The sequence below is a fragment of the Equus asinus genome, chromosome 9 (genome assembly GCF_041296235.1).
Source record: "Equus asinus isolate D_3611 breed Donkey chromosome 9, EquAss-T2T_v2, whole genome shotgun sequence".
Lineage (NCBI taxonomy): Eukaryota > Metazoa > Chordata > Mammalia > Perissodactyla > Equidae > Equus > Equus asinus.
In genome coordinates this window covers 29,738,391-29,754,620 of record NC_091798.1, presented here as the reverse complement: position 1 = coordinate 29,754,620, position 16,230 = coordinate 29,738,391, and the positions used below count along the sequence as shown (strand labels likewise).

Genomic DNA, 16,230 nt, shown 5'->3' with positions numbered 1-16,230 from the left:
CTTTGGGAAAGTGACTTGTTATGGATCACACAGCAAGATAGGGATTCACCCCACTCCCGTGCCTTGCAGCTTGGTCACTGAGTCCGCCTCTCAGCCCACCTCATGGACAGCCCAGCACGCAGCAGGCCCTTAGTCACCAGCAGATAACAGTGATGGATGCGAGAGGCTTAAACAGGATGCTGTGGATTTGGCCTGGGCTTCTCCTCTGCCAGCTCCCTGTTGGTTTCTAAGACTCTGTGATTGGCTGGGTCAGATGGTATGTGCAGTGTTGAACAGCTCTGGCTGCTTTCTGATCTCTGAAATATCCTAGTGTTTTTCCATCTTTCCAGGCACAGAGGGTCAGATAGAAACTTAGGCAGGGAACAAATCTTTTTACTGTTAAGAATTTTAGAGGAGACAGAAGCCAATTTGGGGTAAAATGAGAACAGAGCATTCCTCAGGGACTTTGGGTCATCGGAGAAAGGCCTCCGATTTGATTCATTTTGCATTTTTGATAGTTGTGTGTCCTGCCCATTCCTTCTGCTGGCCCCTTTCTTTGGGACAAAGGTCTCTGCTGAAATGGACTCTTTGCCAGGTTGATACATGCTTGAGGCTGACTATTACAAAATGGGAGGAGAACTATTTCTGGGAGTAAGTGTGAGGCTGGGATGAGGCCATTGACACTGGACTTGGCATGGGAAATCCTCTCCCCTTTTATCAGCATCCTTGTCCTCTTCTGAGAACAGGGAAAGAAAGGTTCATACTTGGGGCAGCAACTCCCCCAGCCCTACACCCACCTCAGTGCACAGCTCCTCAGCACAGAGTGTCATAACTGGAATTTGAGCTCACCAGCCCAAGCAAGTCAGCAAGGGGGAAAACCAGTCCTCCCCTGCCCAGTACGTGCAGGGTGGGCTGGGCAAGAAAGTTTGTCTAGCCCGTAATCCTTCTTGAATGTGCAGAGAGCCCCCATGAAATCAAGTCAGAGGATGTCATTTTATTTTAGAGATAGGGTTGTGACTTTTAGGGTCATTGGGACTTCTGCAGGGGTAAGGATCCCTTCTGACCCTCCACCAAGGAGGTTCTAGGAGTCAAGCTCAAATCTGAAGTTCCCCAGTCTGTCCATATTCATTCCTTCATCAGTCTTACATTTATTGGGCACTTACTGTGTGCCAGGGCCTGTGATAGATGCTGAGGGCACCTCAGTGAACAAAAGACGAGACTGCTGCTCGCCTTGTGCTTACATTTGAGTGGTCAAAGACGGCCAATTCAAAACCAGCAAGCAAGCTAATTTTTAATTGTCAAAGTATATGAAGAAAATAAAACAAGGTATGAGAGAGGATGGTGTTGATTCAGCAGGGTGGGTCTGGAAAGGCTTTTCCAAAGAGGTGACATTTTAGTTGAGATCATGGACATTGAGACACTGGATGTTGAAAAGGAAAATCTGGGAGGAAGAGCATTCTTTGAAGAAGGAACAGCAAGCACAAAGGTCTTGAATTGGGATCAGCACTTGAGACACAGGTCATTAGGTGCCTCAGGCTCCTAGGTGGCCGGTGGGGCCCCTTCTCTGTACTTGAGTTGCCCTCTCTGTCTGGGATCAATGCCCCGTTCTTCTCTGACAATCTCTCCAGTTTCTTCTGAGGGTAGAGCCTTAGGAAAGGGTCCTATAAGCTGGGCAATGCTGGTAAACCCCCAAGTCTACTGTCCTGGGAACCATCAGCCTCGTTGTTCACATTCTGGAAGATGCTTGAAGAGACACCCCCAGCATCAGTGACTCAGAGCTGGTTCTAGCTGCCTCCTCTCTGGCCTTCGGGTCTGGTAGAAAGGAAGCATCAGCAGCACTGTCTGCTCAGCACTCTGCAGGGCTGGATTAAGGCCACACCTGCAGGAAGCCACCTGCCTCTCTCTGCCTTTTCTCCCACTTTGGGATAATTAAGCTTGGTGCCAGCAGGAAGTCGTTTCTTTTATTGCCTTCTTCCTCAGTGAATTCCTTGGTGGTAAAACCGGTTGGATAACCATTGGCAATCTCAAAAGTTAACTGTGAGTTGCAGTTCAGAGGTGGAGGGTGTGCATTTCCGGTGGAGGGTCAAAGCTGGGACAGACAATCAAAGGCTATTTGGTGATGAAACTATTACTGTGGTTTCCTAGATCAGACTCAGAGCGGTAATGGCGCCCAAAGTAATGGTGGTTTCCTTCAATCTGTAAAATGAACTCTTAGAATTTAGGAGACATGCTGTGTTCACTAGCTCAGGTTAACGTTTTTGAAGCCCTTACTGTGTACCAGGCATTGTCCTAAGTAAGCGCTGTATGTGCTTTAGCTCATTTAACTTCCATGGTATCCCAAAGAATTACTTACTATTATTAATTACTATTCCCATTTTACAAATGAAACTGGAGCTGAGAGAGGTTAAGCCTTTTGCCAAAGCCACAAGGACTGCATATGCTTCCACACACCATGTGTCTCATCATCTCTGGGCTTTGTTGATGACATCTGTTCTGTTCAACCTGCCTTCTCCCTCATTTCTCCCTTTTGAACGCCTGCTTATCTTCAATGCCCATATCAAAGGCCCTATTCTTTGTAAAGTTTTCTGTTTTACTTAGACAAAGACAAGGAAATGAGGATTAATATTTTGGGGAGTATCTATGATCTTCCAGGACTTTATACACGTTGTTTCACTTTATCCTCACAATAGATGTTACAATTTGTTGCTTTTAGTGTCCCTGTTTTAAAGATGAGAAGACTGAGGTTTAGAGATTTTAGATAACTTGCCCAAAGTCACACCTCTAATAAGGGTGGAAAGCACTATTCAAATCAAGATCCTCTTAACTCCAGAGTCCATGTTCTTTCTCCTCCTTTCCTCTGCTCTGTGGTTTTACCTTCAGTGTAGCATTTCTGCGTTGTATTGCAATTAGCTATTGTAATTAATGTCTGTTTTCCTGCAGAGGAGAATGAGCTTCTTTAGGTCAAACACTGTATTTATTTATCCCTATCTCTACACCCACTCCTCGGTCCCCAGGGTTAATTACAGTGCGATAGGTGTTTACTGAGTTAGATTGAATTGCTACTCTACTGGTTTCATGCGGGGACTGGAGGAATAGGTCAGGTTGATCAATCATGCTGCTGATTGATTTAAAAAAATCATTCATATGGATTAAACATGTATCATCTTTGTTGATAAAGTGAAGACATGGTCCAAGTCAGAGACACTAGCAAACTCTAGCTAAAGGAAGGGAGGATTTCTGTTTAGGTCAGTGAGTCCCTACTGCCAGGAATTATTAGTCATAGAACGAACATTTGTAGAGTGCTTACTGTGTGTCAGAACACGGCTAAGTACTACGTGTGGTTATCTTTTGGAATTCTCCTAACCCTATAAGGCAGATACTGTTATTTTCCTATTTTTGTTTTTGTTTTCAGCTGAGTCAATGGAAGCATTAGGAAGTTTAAGTAACTTATTCAAGGTAGGTCAGCTAGAAAGCATTGGAGCCCCATTTACATCCAAGCTGAGTGGCCTCAGAGCCTGGGCTTTTCACGCTAATGTGAGTGTAAAGGAAAGAATTTCATGCTCTTTCCAAGTATTCTTTCTACTCAGGAGAGCTTCCATTGCCCTACTGAAAACAGGAGCATGGGATTTGTTGATTTAAGAAATGTTTATTTGGTGTCTCTACCACTGAGCAGAGAGGGAAGGCATTCCGTGAGGAGAAGTGAGCTGCGTTGGGTAAAATCAGTGCTGGGGCAGAGCTGGGACCCAGGCGAGGTCATCCACTCCTCTCCTTGGCCTTCATCCCATACGCTTGTGGGTTTTGTCCCAATTTGGTGGAATCTCCCACTACAGGTAGGATTCTGACGTCTCTCCCTCTCTTCTCTGATGTTCTTACCTACGGTGGGGAAGAAATCAGTTACAAGGCTTAGCCATTACCTTCTTCACTAGATTCATTTGCATTTGGACCTTAAATCAAAGGGATGAAATACAAAAGGTGAAACTGCGTACATCAGCGATTCTTCCAGGACATTCCTTTTCTTCTCTTTTGTTTTGTGTATGTGTGTGTGTGTATGTTTGGTCCTGGAAAACCATCTCATCTGCCTTGCCTGTTGTGAAGTTGCTGAGGGCTCTGGGCCTCAAGGACCCCCGTAGACTTTTACACAATAAAAAGGTATATTCAAGAAGCCTGGCTGGCATTCATTCTTTTTGTCAGTTTATTCTCTCCCACCACTTTCTCCAGCCTGACTCCCCACTTTCTTCCCCCAGCTCCCATCTCGAACTGGATAGTGATGGAATTTAAAAGAGCATTGCAGACCAGGAGGGCTGTGTGCTCCCCTCAGTCCTGCCGGTAACTTGCTTTGTGACTCTGGGCAAGTCATTTCCTTCAATCTGTAAGATGGAAGGTTGGCTATGTGGTTGAAGTTAGATAGTGTCTAATTTCTATGTAGATTTCTAGAATACCATTAGTTTGTAGAAGTTTCATCTCCAAGAACAAACCCTGTAGGGTATAGTTTCCATGGGTCAGGAGTTCAAGCACAACTTAGCCGGGTCCTTACAAAGCTGCCCTCAAGGTGTCCGCCAGGCTGCATTCTTACCTGGAGGATCCGTTAGGGAAGAGCCTGCCTTCAAACTCATTCAGGATGTTGGCAGAACTGCTTCTTCAACTCAAGGCCAGCAGGAGAGTGTCTTTGACTTCAGGGAAAGCTTCAGCCCTCTTTTAAAGGACTTCCACCTGATTAAGTCAGGCCCACCCAGGATGATCTTCTTTTTGATTACTTTAAAGTCAGTGGGGGGCTGGCCTGGTGTAGTGGTTAAGTTTGTGCACTCTGCTTCGGTGCCCAAGGGTTTGCAGGTTTGGATCTCAGGCGCAGACCTACACATGGCTCATCAAGCCATGCTGTGGCATCATCCCATGTACAAAATAGAGGAAGATTCGCAGCAGATGTTAGCTCAGGGCCAATCTTCCTCAGCAAAAAATTTAAAATAAATAAATAAATAAATGAAGTCAGTGAATCTGGAACCTTAATTACATCTACAAAATCCCTTTGCCCTTTTTATGTGACCTAACTTAATCACAAGAGTAACACCAGGGAACAGAGGTTATGGGGGCCGTCTTATAGTTCTGCTTACCACAATTGCTTTACAGAAATATCCTATTTACAGTTATAGCTGGAGCATATTGGAGCCAGCTCTCTATTTTCTGAGTCGGGTCAAATGACTTAATATATGAAATCAGTTCTAAAAGTTACCTGTTCCCACACTAAAACTATTCTGCTTTGAACTTGTTTTTTAAATGTAATATATTATGCTTCCCTTTATTCTAATGTAATTATCCTCAAAGTTATTTTCTTCCAGTACCATTAAGTGAATATATAGTTATTCACAGAGGAAATAATTTAAATGTTAACTTTTTATATTTAATTAGTTTTGGTCCTTTCCTATTTGAAATTGTATATTGTAGAAAACTATTAATTTTAGAAGTCTTCTGTGTCCCTAGCTGACTTAAAAAATCTTTTGTTCTATCAGTATTTGAGAGAGATGTGTTGAACTCCTGCACTGTAATTGTGGATTTGTCTGTTTCTCCTTAGAATTCTGAGATTAGGTCATAAAAATTAAAAACCATTTTTTCTTTTAATATCTCCAGTTATACTTTTTGCCTAAAAGTCTACTTTATCTGATAGGAAGATAGCTCTGCTAACTTACACAGTTCATGATTAGATGATATTTCTTTTTTATACTTTGCTGTCAACCTTTCTGAATCTCCATGTGTCTCTGGTAAAAAAAAAAAAAATAAAGGATATATGTATATATTTATTTATTTTTGCTGAGGAATGTTCTCCCTGAGCTAACATCTGTTGCCAATCTTCCTCTTTTTTTGCTGGAGGAAGATTAGCCCTGAGCTAACATCTGTGCCAGTCTTCCTCCACTTTAGATGTGGGTCACCTGCCACTGCATGGCTGATGAGTGGTGTAGGTTCATGCCCAGGATCCACACCTGTGAACCCAGGCTGCTGAGGTGGAACGCACAGAACTTAACCACTATGCCACAGGGCTGGCGCCATTTATATTTTGTTTTCATTTTTCTATATACTTTCATATTTTTTGTTAGTTTGGGGTTAAATCTACTATCTTTCTCTGTGCTTCCTATTTGTCCCACCTGTTCTATTTCCCCCCCTCCTTTTCTTATTGTCTCTGGAAGTTGTGAAAAAAGTCTCTTTTACTACTTTTAAATGTCTGCCCTAGAAATTGCAATATGCATCTTTTATTTAACAAAGTCTAATGTTATTTGGTTCTTTTGTTCTTTTCCAGACAATGCAAGAAAATTAGAAAATTTTATTTCTTCTACTATTTATTTGCTATTTTTGTTGAAAATTTTAATTCTGTGTTTTTGTCTGAAAATTTCATATTTTGTCTTAATTCTTGGCAATTATTTTTGTTCAACACTTTAAAGATATCATTCTGCTGTTTTCTGTAGACTCCATTGTTTCTGTTGAGAAGTTAGCTGTTAGTCTAATTGGTTTTCATTAGAAGATAATCTGTATTTTTTTCTCTTTAGTTTTCAGCAGATGTACCATAAGGTGCCCAATGATGAATTTCGTTTTATTTATCCTGCTAGGATTTCATAGGGCTTCTTTAGTTTGTGAATTGATGTCTTTCACCAGCTTTGGAAAATTCCAAGTTATTACTTATTCTAATATTGTTTCTGCCCCTTTGTCTCTTCTCTCTTTCTAGGACTCCAGTTACATGTGTGTTGTACCTTGTCATTGTTTCTCTATACCCCTTACCCAGGTTTCTGTATTTTCCATTCTTTTATTTCTCTCTGCTTCATTCTAAGTTTTTTCTTTCTAATCTGTCCTCCAGTTCACTAATTCTCTTTTCAGCTATGGTTTATCTGTTAAGCCAATCCATTGAATTTTTAATTCCCATTTGCAGTTCTAGAATTTTGATTTGATTCTTTAAAAAAATCTGTGGCCGGCCCTGTGGCCAAGTGGTTAAGTTCACACATTCCGCTTTGGTGGCCCAGGGTTTCACCGGTTTGGATCCTGGGCATGGACATGACGCTGCTCATCAAGCCATGCTGAGGCGGTGTCCCACATAGCACAACCAGAAGGACCTAGGACTAGAATATACTACTATGTACTGGGGGACTTTGGGGAAGGGAAGAAGAAGAAGAAGAGAAAAACAGAGATTGGCAACAGATGTTAGCTCAGGTGCCAATCTAAAAAAAAAAAAAATCTGTTGTGTTCTTTCTTATAGTTTCCAGTTCTCTGTCAAAATTCTCAATTGGATTTTTTTTTTTTTCTCCTTGAACAGAGTGAGCAAGGTTGTTTAAAGTATGTGTCTGTCTGACAACTCCAATATTTGGAACCCCTGTAGATCTTTTTCTATTGTGTGTTTTTTCTGATGATTCTGTTCTTGTTATCTTCCCTTTTTCATTCCTGCTTATTTTTGGTTATGTATTGGACATTATATTTGAATAAAATATTTGAAGCCTATTGTGATATTATCTCCTCTAGAGAGGATGTAGGTTTTCTTCTGCCAGGCACCTGGAGGTACCAGTGATTGGAAACAACCTTATTTCAATTTCAGAGACTGTGATGATTCAAAGTTTGGCTGCAGTTTCTAGGATTGGTATACTTCTAATTCACTTTTAGCACTAAGGGTACTCTTTGAAGTCCAACCTCAAAAATGCGGGGGTTTTATTCTTCCTGTCTTGGTAGTCTTGGCCTCCCGAGTCTGTCAGAAATACTGCTTAGTCTCCGTCCTCCGCTAGGGGAAGTGCTGCTTCAAATGCCAGGCTCACCTCCCCGGATTTCTGTCTTCTCCCAGGTCTTAGCCTTGTAACTCCTCATTCTTTTGTTGTTCTTAGTGCCATCAAGCAGAGTTTTTTTTTTTTTTTTGTCCAGTTTTTCTAGTTGTCCTCAGTAAGAGGATTGGTCAAAATGGTCTAGTTTGCCATTACTAGAAGTGAAAGTCCTGATCTTTGTAGATTGCATATCTCTTCTAAATCTAGAATGGCCGTTGGCCGAAAGCAATGAGTCGGACCTTGGTTTAGAAGAGAAGTGTGGATTGGCACACTCCGTGCTCATACTTCTGGGTCTGTGTGGATACTTTGGAGGTGGCTGTGTGGCATGGTGAATACAGGATCAGGAGATGTGAGTTTCAATCCCGTTTACTTAGCTTTATGATCACTAAGCAGGTAACCTCTCTCAGCTTTAGTTTCCACATCTATAGAATATTGTATCCTGCATAGACTTATTGGGAAGATTAGATAAGTTAATGTATGGGACAAGGTCTAGCACAGTACTTGGTATTGTTAAACAAATGCTGGCTTGTGTGATTCTGTGTTTAAGGAAATAAGGGGAGGGGTACTTCTCTGTGCTTCTTGGAAGTAAAAGAATTATATCTTCTAAGTAAATAATAGTAACTCCTATGAGAGTCTCTTGTATATAGCAAGGATGTGACAAATGACTGACTGAATCAACGAATGAATATTCTAGACAGAGTTACTCATCCTGATAGTGCTCAACCAAAAACAATATTGCTGTGTCAGAGGTAGAAGTTGCTTCCTGGGGAGTGAGTCTCATGATTGAAAAGCAGATGGATAGCACAGATTAGGCACCTTGAATTCAGTTGTTCTAAAACCACTGACTTGTAGGAAATTTTAATTTATGTCTTTTTTGTTCGAACTAGAAAATTTACCATATGATGGGATTGGCTGGAATAGTGATTATTCTTATTATTTATTTTTTGCAAAAGGACTTTCAGTTGCTTAAGAAAAATAGCTCCAGAAGTAAAAGTTGATGTTTTCCAGGCAGGCAGCAGGGGCCCCCCCTTTCCTTCGCCAGTTGGACCTAGTGGCGTACCTGATAGATGTGATGAATTTTCCACCTTTGGAGAAGGTATAATGATCTTGTTAATGGATGGATACAAATAATCTTTTTGGGATTATTAACTTTTCCATTGAATTGCCTAAATTGCTTAAACTCTCTGGTCTAAAGGGGAGCCAGGATGTGCTGGTTCACAGGGTTGGTGGTGGAGGGCCCAGGTGGTGTCAGTGGCTGGTGACGCTGTCGGCTTCTTTGCTTGTCAGCTCAGGGTGGTGTTAACACAGCTTCTTACACAAACTTATATTGAATGTGTGTCAAAGTTGATTATTTATTAATAAGGTCAATAGCAGATAAAGTATGCCAGTTTAAAAAGCCAAGAGTTTAGGCTTGGCTGCTGTTTTACCTGCCCTGGTCACAAAAACATTTTATTTTTACCAATGATAAGGTTAAATTTGTAACATGAATGGTTTGGGCTGTATTCCAATGTGACCCATCAATCAGAAATAAATAATATATCTGCAAAGCAAACGATAAGCAGATTGATCTATGGTTATTAGTGAGATGTAACAAGAAACAGGGTTTTATGCACTCACAAGGAGCCAGTGCACCCGGATGCCAACAGAGGTCAAACAGAAGTCAGCTAGCAGCCACGTCGAGTCCTGCTTTTTCTCAAGCAAATTTCTCCAGCATGCCATTAAAGATGCTGAACATATGGTTTGCATAGTGCTTACTTTGGGGACAAAAGTTTTCTTTCACAGTGAGGAGAGGTGGAAGTGACTGGAACCCCTCTCACATGAGAAGGAACAGCTGCTGGAGGACACATGTTTGAGGATTGAGAAGGTTAAAAAAGGGAGATAGAGCTCCCTGTGCCCTCCAGCGCCGGGCCACACATATGGCTGGCCTTAGAACCCTGAATTTCTGGCAGGGCCCTTGGAGAACATCACAACCTATGGTTTTCAAACTGTATTCTGAGGAGCCCAAGAGGTCAAGGAGAAGCTGAACAGCTGTGTTGTACCAAGTGAGCAGAGACACCAAAAAAATTACTGGGAAACGTTATTTTTCTCAAATTTTTTCAGTTAGGAAGAAAAAGGGCTTTAATTTCATCATAAAATGTACATTTTTGTGTTATGGTTTAGTATTGCTTTTAGTTTGAATTGTATATAGAAGGGAGGGGGCTCCTAACCTCTAGTGCTTGGGGCCTCTCGGTATTTACCCAGCCCTGCTGACTGAGGAGGACTCCAAACCCCCCTCCCCTGGTCCCTCCTTGTCATCCTGAGCGGCTCCAGATTTTATTTGTTTTTGTGATGGGGGTTTTAAACAATTTACGTGCACAGGCGTAGTATTGATGCAGTCTAGAAGACGGGTTACAGAAGAAGTTTCATTTATTTATCCACTTGTTCCGTTCTGTTTTGTTTTAGTTAGGGGCAGTAATTTGATCAGATTTATGTCTTTGAATGATTATTCTGGAAGGAGGTGGAGTTGAAGGTGGGGGAAGACCTTCCGACCTCAGCTTTGCCATCTGTGAAATCAGGCTGGTTCTAAGCTTCAGTGTTCCATGACTCTTGGTTGTGGATGAGCCCTGAAGTCTGAGTTCCTGTAAATGACAGGTTTTGCTTATGAAGGTCAGCCAGGGGGATTGTGTATTCCTGGCATTTGGAGTCACAGTGACTGTTTGATGTTAATGGGTTTACCAGCAAGGGCTTTCGTGGAGTTCCTTTGGCATAAGGCAGGCTAGCTGTTGATGTAACCAGGAGACCACAAAGAATGATTTCTCCCACCCCCATCCCTCTTTAGCAGTTTGTGTCTCCTGTGACTCATGCTTCTCTGCCTTAGACCTTGGAGAAAGTGACCATGTTTCCAAGGCTGAGGCAGGGCCGGCCTGTGCCTCTCCCTCCCCCGCAGGCCCCAGCCTGATAATCCTGCAGCCCGCAGGAGTCTGCTGGAGGCTCCTCCATCACCCTGGAACTTGCCCAGATCTGACCAGACTGGCCACAGGGCACCCAGAATCAATTCCCAAATCATAGTGCTGGAAAGAGTTGTAGAGGCTTTAGAAATCCTTGAGTCTAGGGGTTGCCAAAGCTGGATGCACATTCAAATCACCTGGGAAACGGGAACAAGCCCCCCCTCCCATCTCCTCTAGAGTCCAGTTCAGTAAGTCTGGATGGGACCTAGAAGTCAATGTCTTTTTGTACAGTCCCAACGTAGTTCTCAGCACAGCATATGGCATTTGCTGACCACTGATCTAGTCTCATATCTTAATTTTATTTGACTTGAAATTGTGTATGTATGTATTTACTCTTTTTAATACAGAGAATTATAAGGAAAAAAAACCCAAATCCCGTTTTTCCCTCAACCAGGTCAATGTAAAAAAATTAAAAGTGATACATGCTAATGTTTAGAAAATTCAGTCTAAAAACATGAAGAATGAAAAGCGAAAACCTCTCCCGCTCCTAGTCTGACTCCCCAAAGGTAATCACTACTAACACTTTCTTGAGATTCTGCTCGAAAAAGAATTTTCCTTCATTCACCCTCACCTGTCTGTCTACTTACTTGTACCAAATCTGAACCAAAGGAATCTTCCTATACACATTATCCTGCACTTTATTTTTTTCCACTTAAAATATTTTGGAGCTCACCATAGGTCATCATTTTTTTTAATAGCCATTAAATAAGTTAATATTTGGAACACATTTGAAACAATGCTTGGAGTGTAGCAAGACTATATATTTGTTAAATGAATGAATGAACGGATGAATGAAAATTGTGCGTGGTATTCCATTACGTAGATATACCCTCTTTATTTTACTATTGATGGACACATGTTGTGTTGGTTGCTGTAATAAACAATGCAGAAATAAACATCTTTGTATGTACACCTTGGGGAATCTACTTTGGGTACGGTAATCAGTAGCTTTCTTAGAGTGGCAACAGTGGGCACAAAGCCAAAGGCATTAGAAAGGAAAAGTTTTTGATTGGGGAAAGCAGGAAACAGGACTGGAATTGGGAATTTTGCCTGAGACCTAGAATCACAGAATTACAGATCTGAGATCTAGAATCACAGAATTATGGATCTGAGATCTAGAATCATAGAAGATTGTCTGTTCCAGCCTCGTGCTCTTCGGGCAGGGAATGTGTTACATCTGTGGTTCCCAAGTCGTGCACTGAGCCCTAGGAAGCCACAGTGAACTCACTGGAAAGGTGTGTGTGTTGCGTGGGGAGCTGCAGGATCTTTAAAATTTTTGACGGGAACATTGATATTTGACTTCTCTCAGACATTGTGTAAACTACTAGCTCAAGATAGCTTACAAAGTTTAACATTAATCTTACTGCGTTCCTTTTGGTGATGTTATATTTGGTGAAGCTGAGTTTTTGGTGATGTTATATTTGGTGAAGCTGAGTTTTTGGTGGTTGCCATGATACAGCAAGTACTGCACAAATGAATGTTGATTAGAAAATGAGGATGCTATTGTCCAGTCTGGTTCCAAAGTTTCAAAAGTTGTGCAGCGCCCAACTGTTGCACACATCCCATTGGTAACTGATTAAGAGTGGAATAAGAATACTTTTTTTCTTTCAATTTGTGTGTATTATTTTTTCAGACAGCTACTAATTTGTTAGGACATAAATGCTTATTAAGTTATTTGAACTTAACTACTTAATAAACAGAACTGCCAGGTATTTCTTTTGTCCTGGGATGCTGTGAAAACATTACTAAGACACTAAGGGTACTGTGAATTGAAAAAGTTTGGGAACAACTGATTTACATCTTTATCCATTGGAATTTTTTTAGCTGCAAGTGAGAGAAATCAAACTGACACTGTCTTAAGCAAAAATAGGAAATTATTGGCTCATATATCTGGGATGTCCAGGGATGCAGATGGCGTCCGATTGGGCTGGGTTTAGGTGCTTAAATGAAGTCATCAAGGTTCCATTTCTCTTTCTACCTCCAGGGTAGTCTCTCACATGTGGGTAAGATAGCCCCACACTCATCCTTTCCAGACTCACATCCTTTCAGTTTAGCAATCTCAGCAGAAAGAATCATCCTTCCCGATAGTTTGTGCATAAAAGCTCTGGGAGGACTTTGGTTGACCTAGCCTGGATCGCTTGCCTATCCCTGAATCGAGGCTATGGGGATTGGTAACGGCCAAGCCTAGGTCACATATCCATCGCTGTGCTCAGGCAAGTGGCCCAACTAAACCACAAGGGGTAGGTCGGTGCTCCACAGAACCTGTTACCAGGAGAATGGGAGAAGGGGTAAGGACCAAAAACAATGCATTTCCCATTATACAGATGAGGAAACAGACAGGTAACATGATAGTTTAATAGTTAAAGATGGAGGCTCTGGAGTCCCACCGATCCTCCTTGGGCAAATTAACTATATCTCCATCTTTTAAGACGTTAAGAGTCTCATCTGTAAAATGAGAATAACTGAAGATAAAGACCAAGAAATAAAAAACGATGACAATAATAGTCCCTACCTCATAGGATTGGTGGTTGAAGTGGAGACTAAGTGAGTAAATACATATAAAGTGCCTAGCACAGTCCTCGGTAAATGGGGCCATTATTATTATTGATCAAGCAACCTTAACAAGCACACAGCTGGTAAGTGACCCAAGCTTCTGACTCTTGGAGCAGGTTTCCATCCAACTAGGGGGCAGGGAGAGGGTACAAAAACAGTGATTGCCTCTTCCCTGTCTGTTGCAGAGTGAAGCAGCATGGATGCCGTCAGCCAGGTCCCCGTGGAAGTCGTGCTCCCCAAGCACATTCTGGATATCTGGGTTATTGTCCTCATCATCCTGGCCACCATTGTCATCATGACCTCGTTGTTGCTGTGCCCAGCCACTGCTGTCATCATCTATCGCATGCGGACTCATCCTGTCCTCAATGGGGCTGTCTGAGAACCTCCCAGGAGGGGCAGGTGAGGGATGAGGACAGCATCCCCTCCCCATGCCTCTTCCCCTTTCTCAGAAAGGCAGCAGGAGGGACTTTGGTGTGTGGACTCTGGAGCTTGATATGCGAGGGGAGACCTGAGTTCTGATTTTGATTCTGCCACTGGCCAGCTGTGTGGTCAAGGGACCTAGTTCTGTGAGTTCCAGGTTCCTTATCTTTTAAATGGGGATTATGATCCCTCCCCTTCCTACCTCATAGGGTTGTGAGAACCAGTGACTTAGTGGAGGTTAAAGCTGTTTGTGAGCAGTTAAGTCACCACAGATATGTAGGTGTTGTTGCTGAGTGCCGAGAAGCTCTCAAGAACCAAAGGATCTAACTGCTGATGATGGCTTTCAAGGTGGTGAGGGAGACAGTGGGGGCAGAGCAGCCTGTGCCCATGCTCCTTGGGTCAAACCAAGCAAATCCACCCTGTCTTCATTCCAAGGCGCCAGCGATGCATTGGCTCAAAAGTGGTCTTCTTTGAGTGTCACTCCCTCAAGTTTCCTAATTTGGGAGGTAGTCGAGCATGGCAGGGGAAGGGAGATGGGTGGAACTTCCTGAGACCTTCTCTGTGCCACAGTCTCTGCCCCTATGCAATCTGGAGGAGGGCTCTGCCATTTCTTAGCAATGCCGAGGAAGCTGGGGCAATGGGCTTCTTTCTGCACTGGAGTCTCATAGCTGTGACACTCAAGCATCGTTGGAAAATGCAGGGTGGCTCAGTTCCCTGGGCAGCTCTCGGGATCTCCAGGCCCCATCCCCCTGTATGCCCCACATAGAGGAGCTCTGCCCCGGCTCCTGCTATAATTAGCTCCATGGTGTAATGTGTATCCCTTCACTCCCTCCCACCAGCACTGCCGCCAGTCCAAGGTACAGACTTGCATTTTAAGACATGTTCCCAGGACTTTTGGAACTAACTCAAAACAATGATGGTTATTTTAGATGCTATAATTTATATTTATATAGAGAGATTTCTGGACCACCCAAGCTCTTTGACCAAAATCAGGAGCATCCTGGGATTTATTAAATTATGTAAGAAGATAGCACCGATATCAGGATATTATTGTGTAAAAATGATGCCTTTACTTTGATCTGTTTTCATTGATGTGCACAGCCAGTTTCCAATAAAGTGCTAGAATGGGTGTGTGTGAGGTCTTTCTTTAAAGAGCTCCTGTTAAGCTCAAGAGCTCAGGTCAAAGGATTCCGCTGAATTTATGGGCCTTAGAGACAGTTTGGATGTAGGAACAGAAAGAGAAAGAGAAGAATCAATCAACTGCCAGGGTTCTAGCTTGGCAAGTGGGTGAATAGTTGTGCAATTGACACAGACATGGAATGTGGGGGAGAACAGATTTTGGAAATAAGATGATGCATTTGGTATTGCACATGTCGAATTTGAGGTGCTTGGGATATTCCTGTGGCACTTTCAGGATGCAGTTGGGAAGCTAGGTCTGTTCCTTGGGAGAGATTTTATGGCTGGAGTTATGTTTTGGGGGATTATATGCACGTGGTGTATGGCACACAAGTGGACAGGATCACCCAGGCGGAGTGTACAGGCTGAGAGCGGGGCAGTGCTAAGTGCAGACCTTGGAGAACACTAAATAGGAGTGGAAGGGGGATAGAGGGGAGAAAGCAAAGCAAGGTGATTGAAAAGGTCATGTGATAAGAGGTGATAGGAGAGGGATGCAGTCATACTTTGTGAGTTAAGGAACGAGTGGGAGGTAAGGAAGTGGAAGCATTGGGAACAGACAGCTCTTTCTAGGCACAGGACTTAGTGTAGAGGTAGGAGTTAGAGGAGGGTACAGGGAAACATGGTCAAGCGGGGATTCTGATTGGTTTGCTCAGCATCTATTCCAACTTTTTTGTCCTGATGCGCTTTCCTGGGTGGCAGAGGCTAGAAAGTGAAAAACTACGTTGAAGGTAAAAAACTCCATTTCCCTAACTAATCTGTAGTCCAAGACTGAGATGTAATTTAGGTTCTGCTACTCCGATGCACGCACTCGAGGTCTGAGCGTGGAACCCAGTTGAGTCGGGAGAGATACCGCAGCAGGGTGTGAGGCAGTCACGGTGCTGGTGTGAATCCAGCACCTGTGGTGTGTTCTGGAGCCAAGCTGGCAGCTTTCTGACACCTGGATTACAACTGAGATGAGACAGTCCCGCTTGCCGCAGCCGAGACTCTGGCTTTCTTATTCCCTAGTTTCTGATTGTAGCCCAAGTAGCAGCTCTTAAAGAGGGCCCGTTCTGCAGTGTTGATCTGAGAGGAATTCTAGTAACCCCTGCCTGCTTCTCTAATCCTTTTAATGATTTTTAAGCACATAATTCCCTATATTAAAGCCCTTTTTACTTAAAATTGCTGGAGTGCACCTTGGTTGACAGAAGAAAATTTTATTAATTCCTATCAATTATTAACCTAGCAATTCTGCTTCTAAGTCCATTATGTGATCCATTGGTGGGGAAGGAGCTCTGTTAATGAGAGGCAGGTGGTCTTGGAGAAACGAAGATGCCAAGCAACTGGCGATCTCC

General features: G+C 42.9%; 1 protein-coding gene across 3 annotated transcripts in view; it reads left to right on the top strand.

The window, feature by feature from the left end:
- The window catches only part of SMIM3 (small integral membrane protein 3), a 41,059-nt gene extending 26,207 nt beyond the window's left edge, over positions 1-14,852 (top strand). For all 3 annotated transcript variants that reach the window (XM_044777801.2, XM_070517190.1, XM_044777800.2), the window contains exon 2: positions 13,489-14,852. In XM_044777801.2, coding sequence (XP_044633736.1) covers positions 13,500-13,682 — 183 coding nt within the window. In that variant the 5' untranslated portion in view covers positions 13,489-13,499 and the 3' untranslated portion in view covers positions 13,683-14,852. The remainder of the gene's footprint in view (positions 1-13,488) is intronic.
- The last annotated feature ends 1,378 nt before the right edge of the window (positions 14,853-16,230 follow it).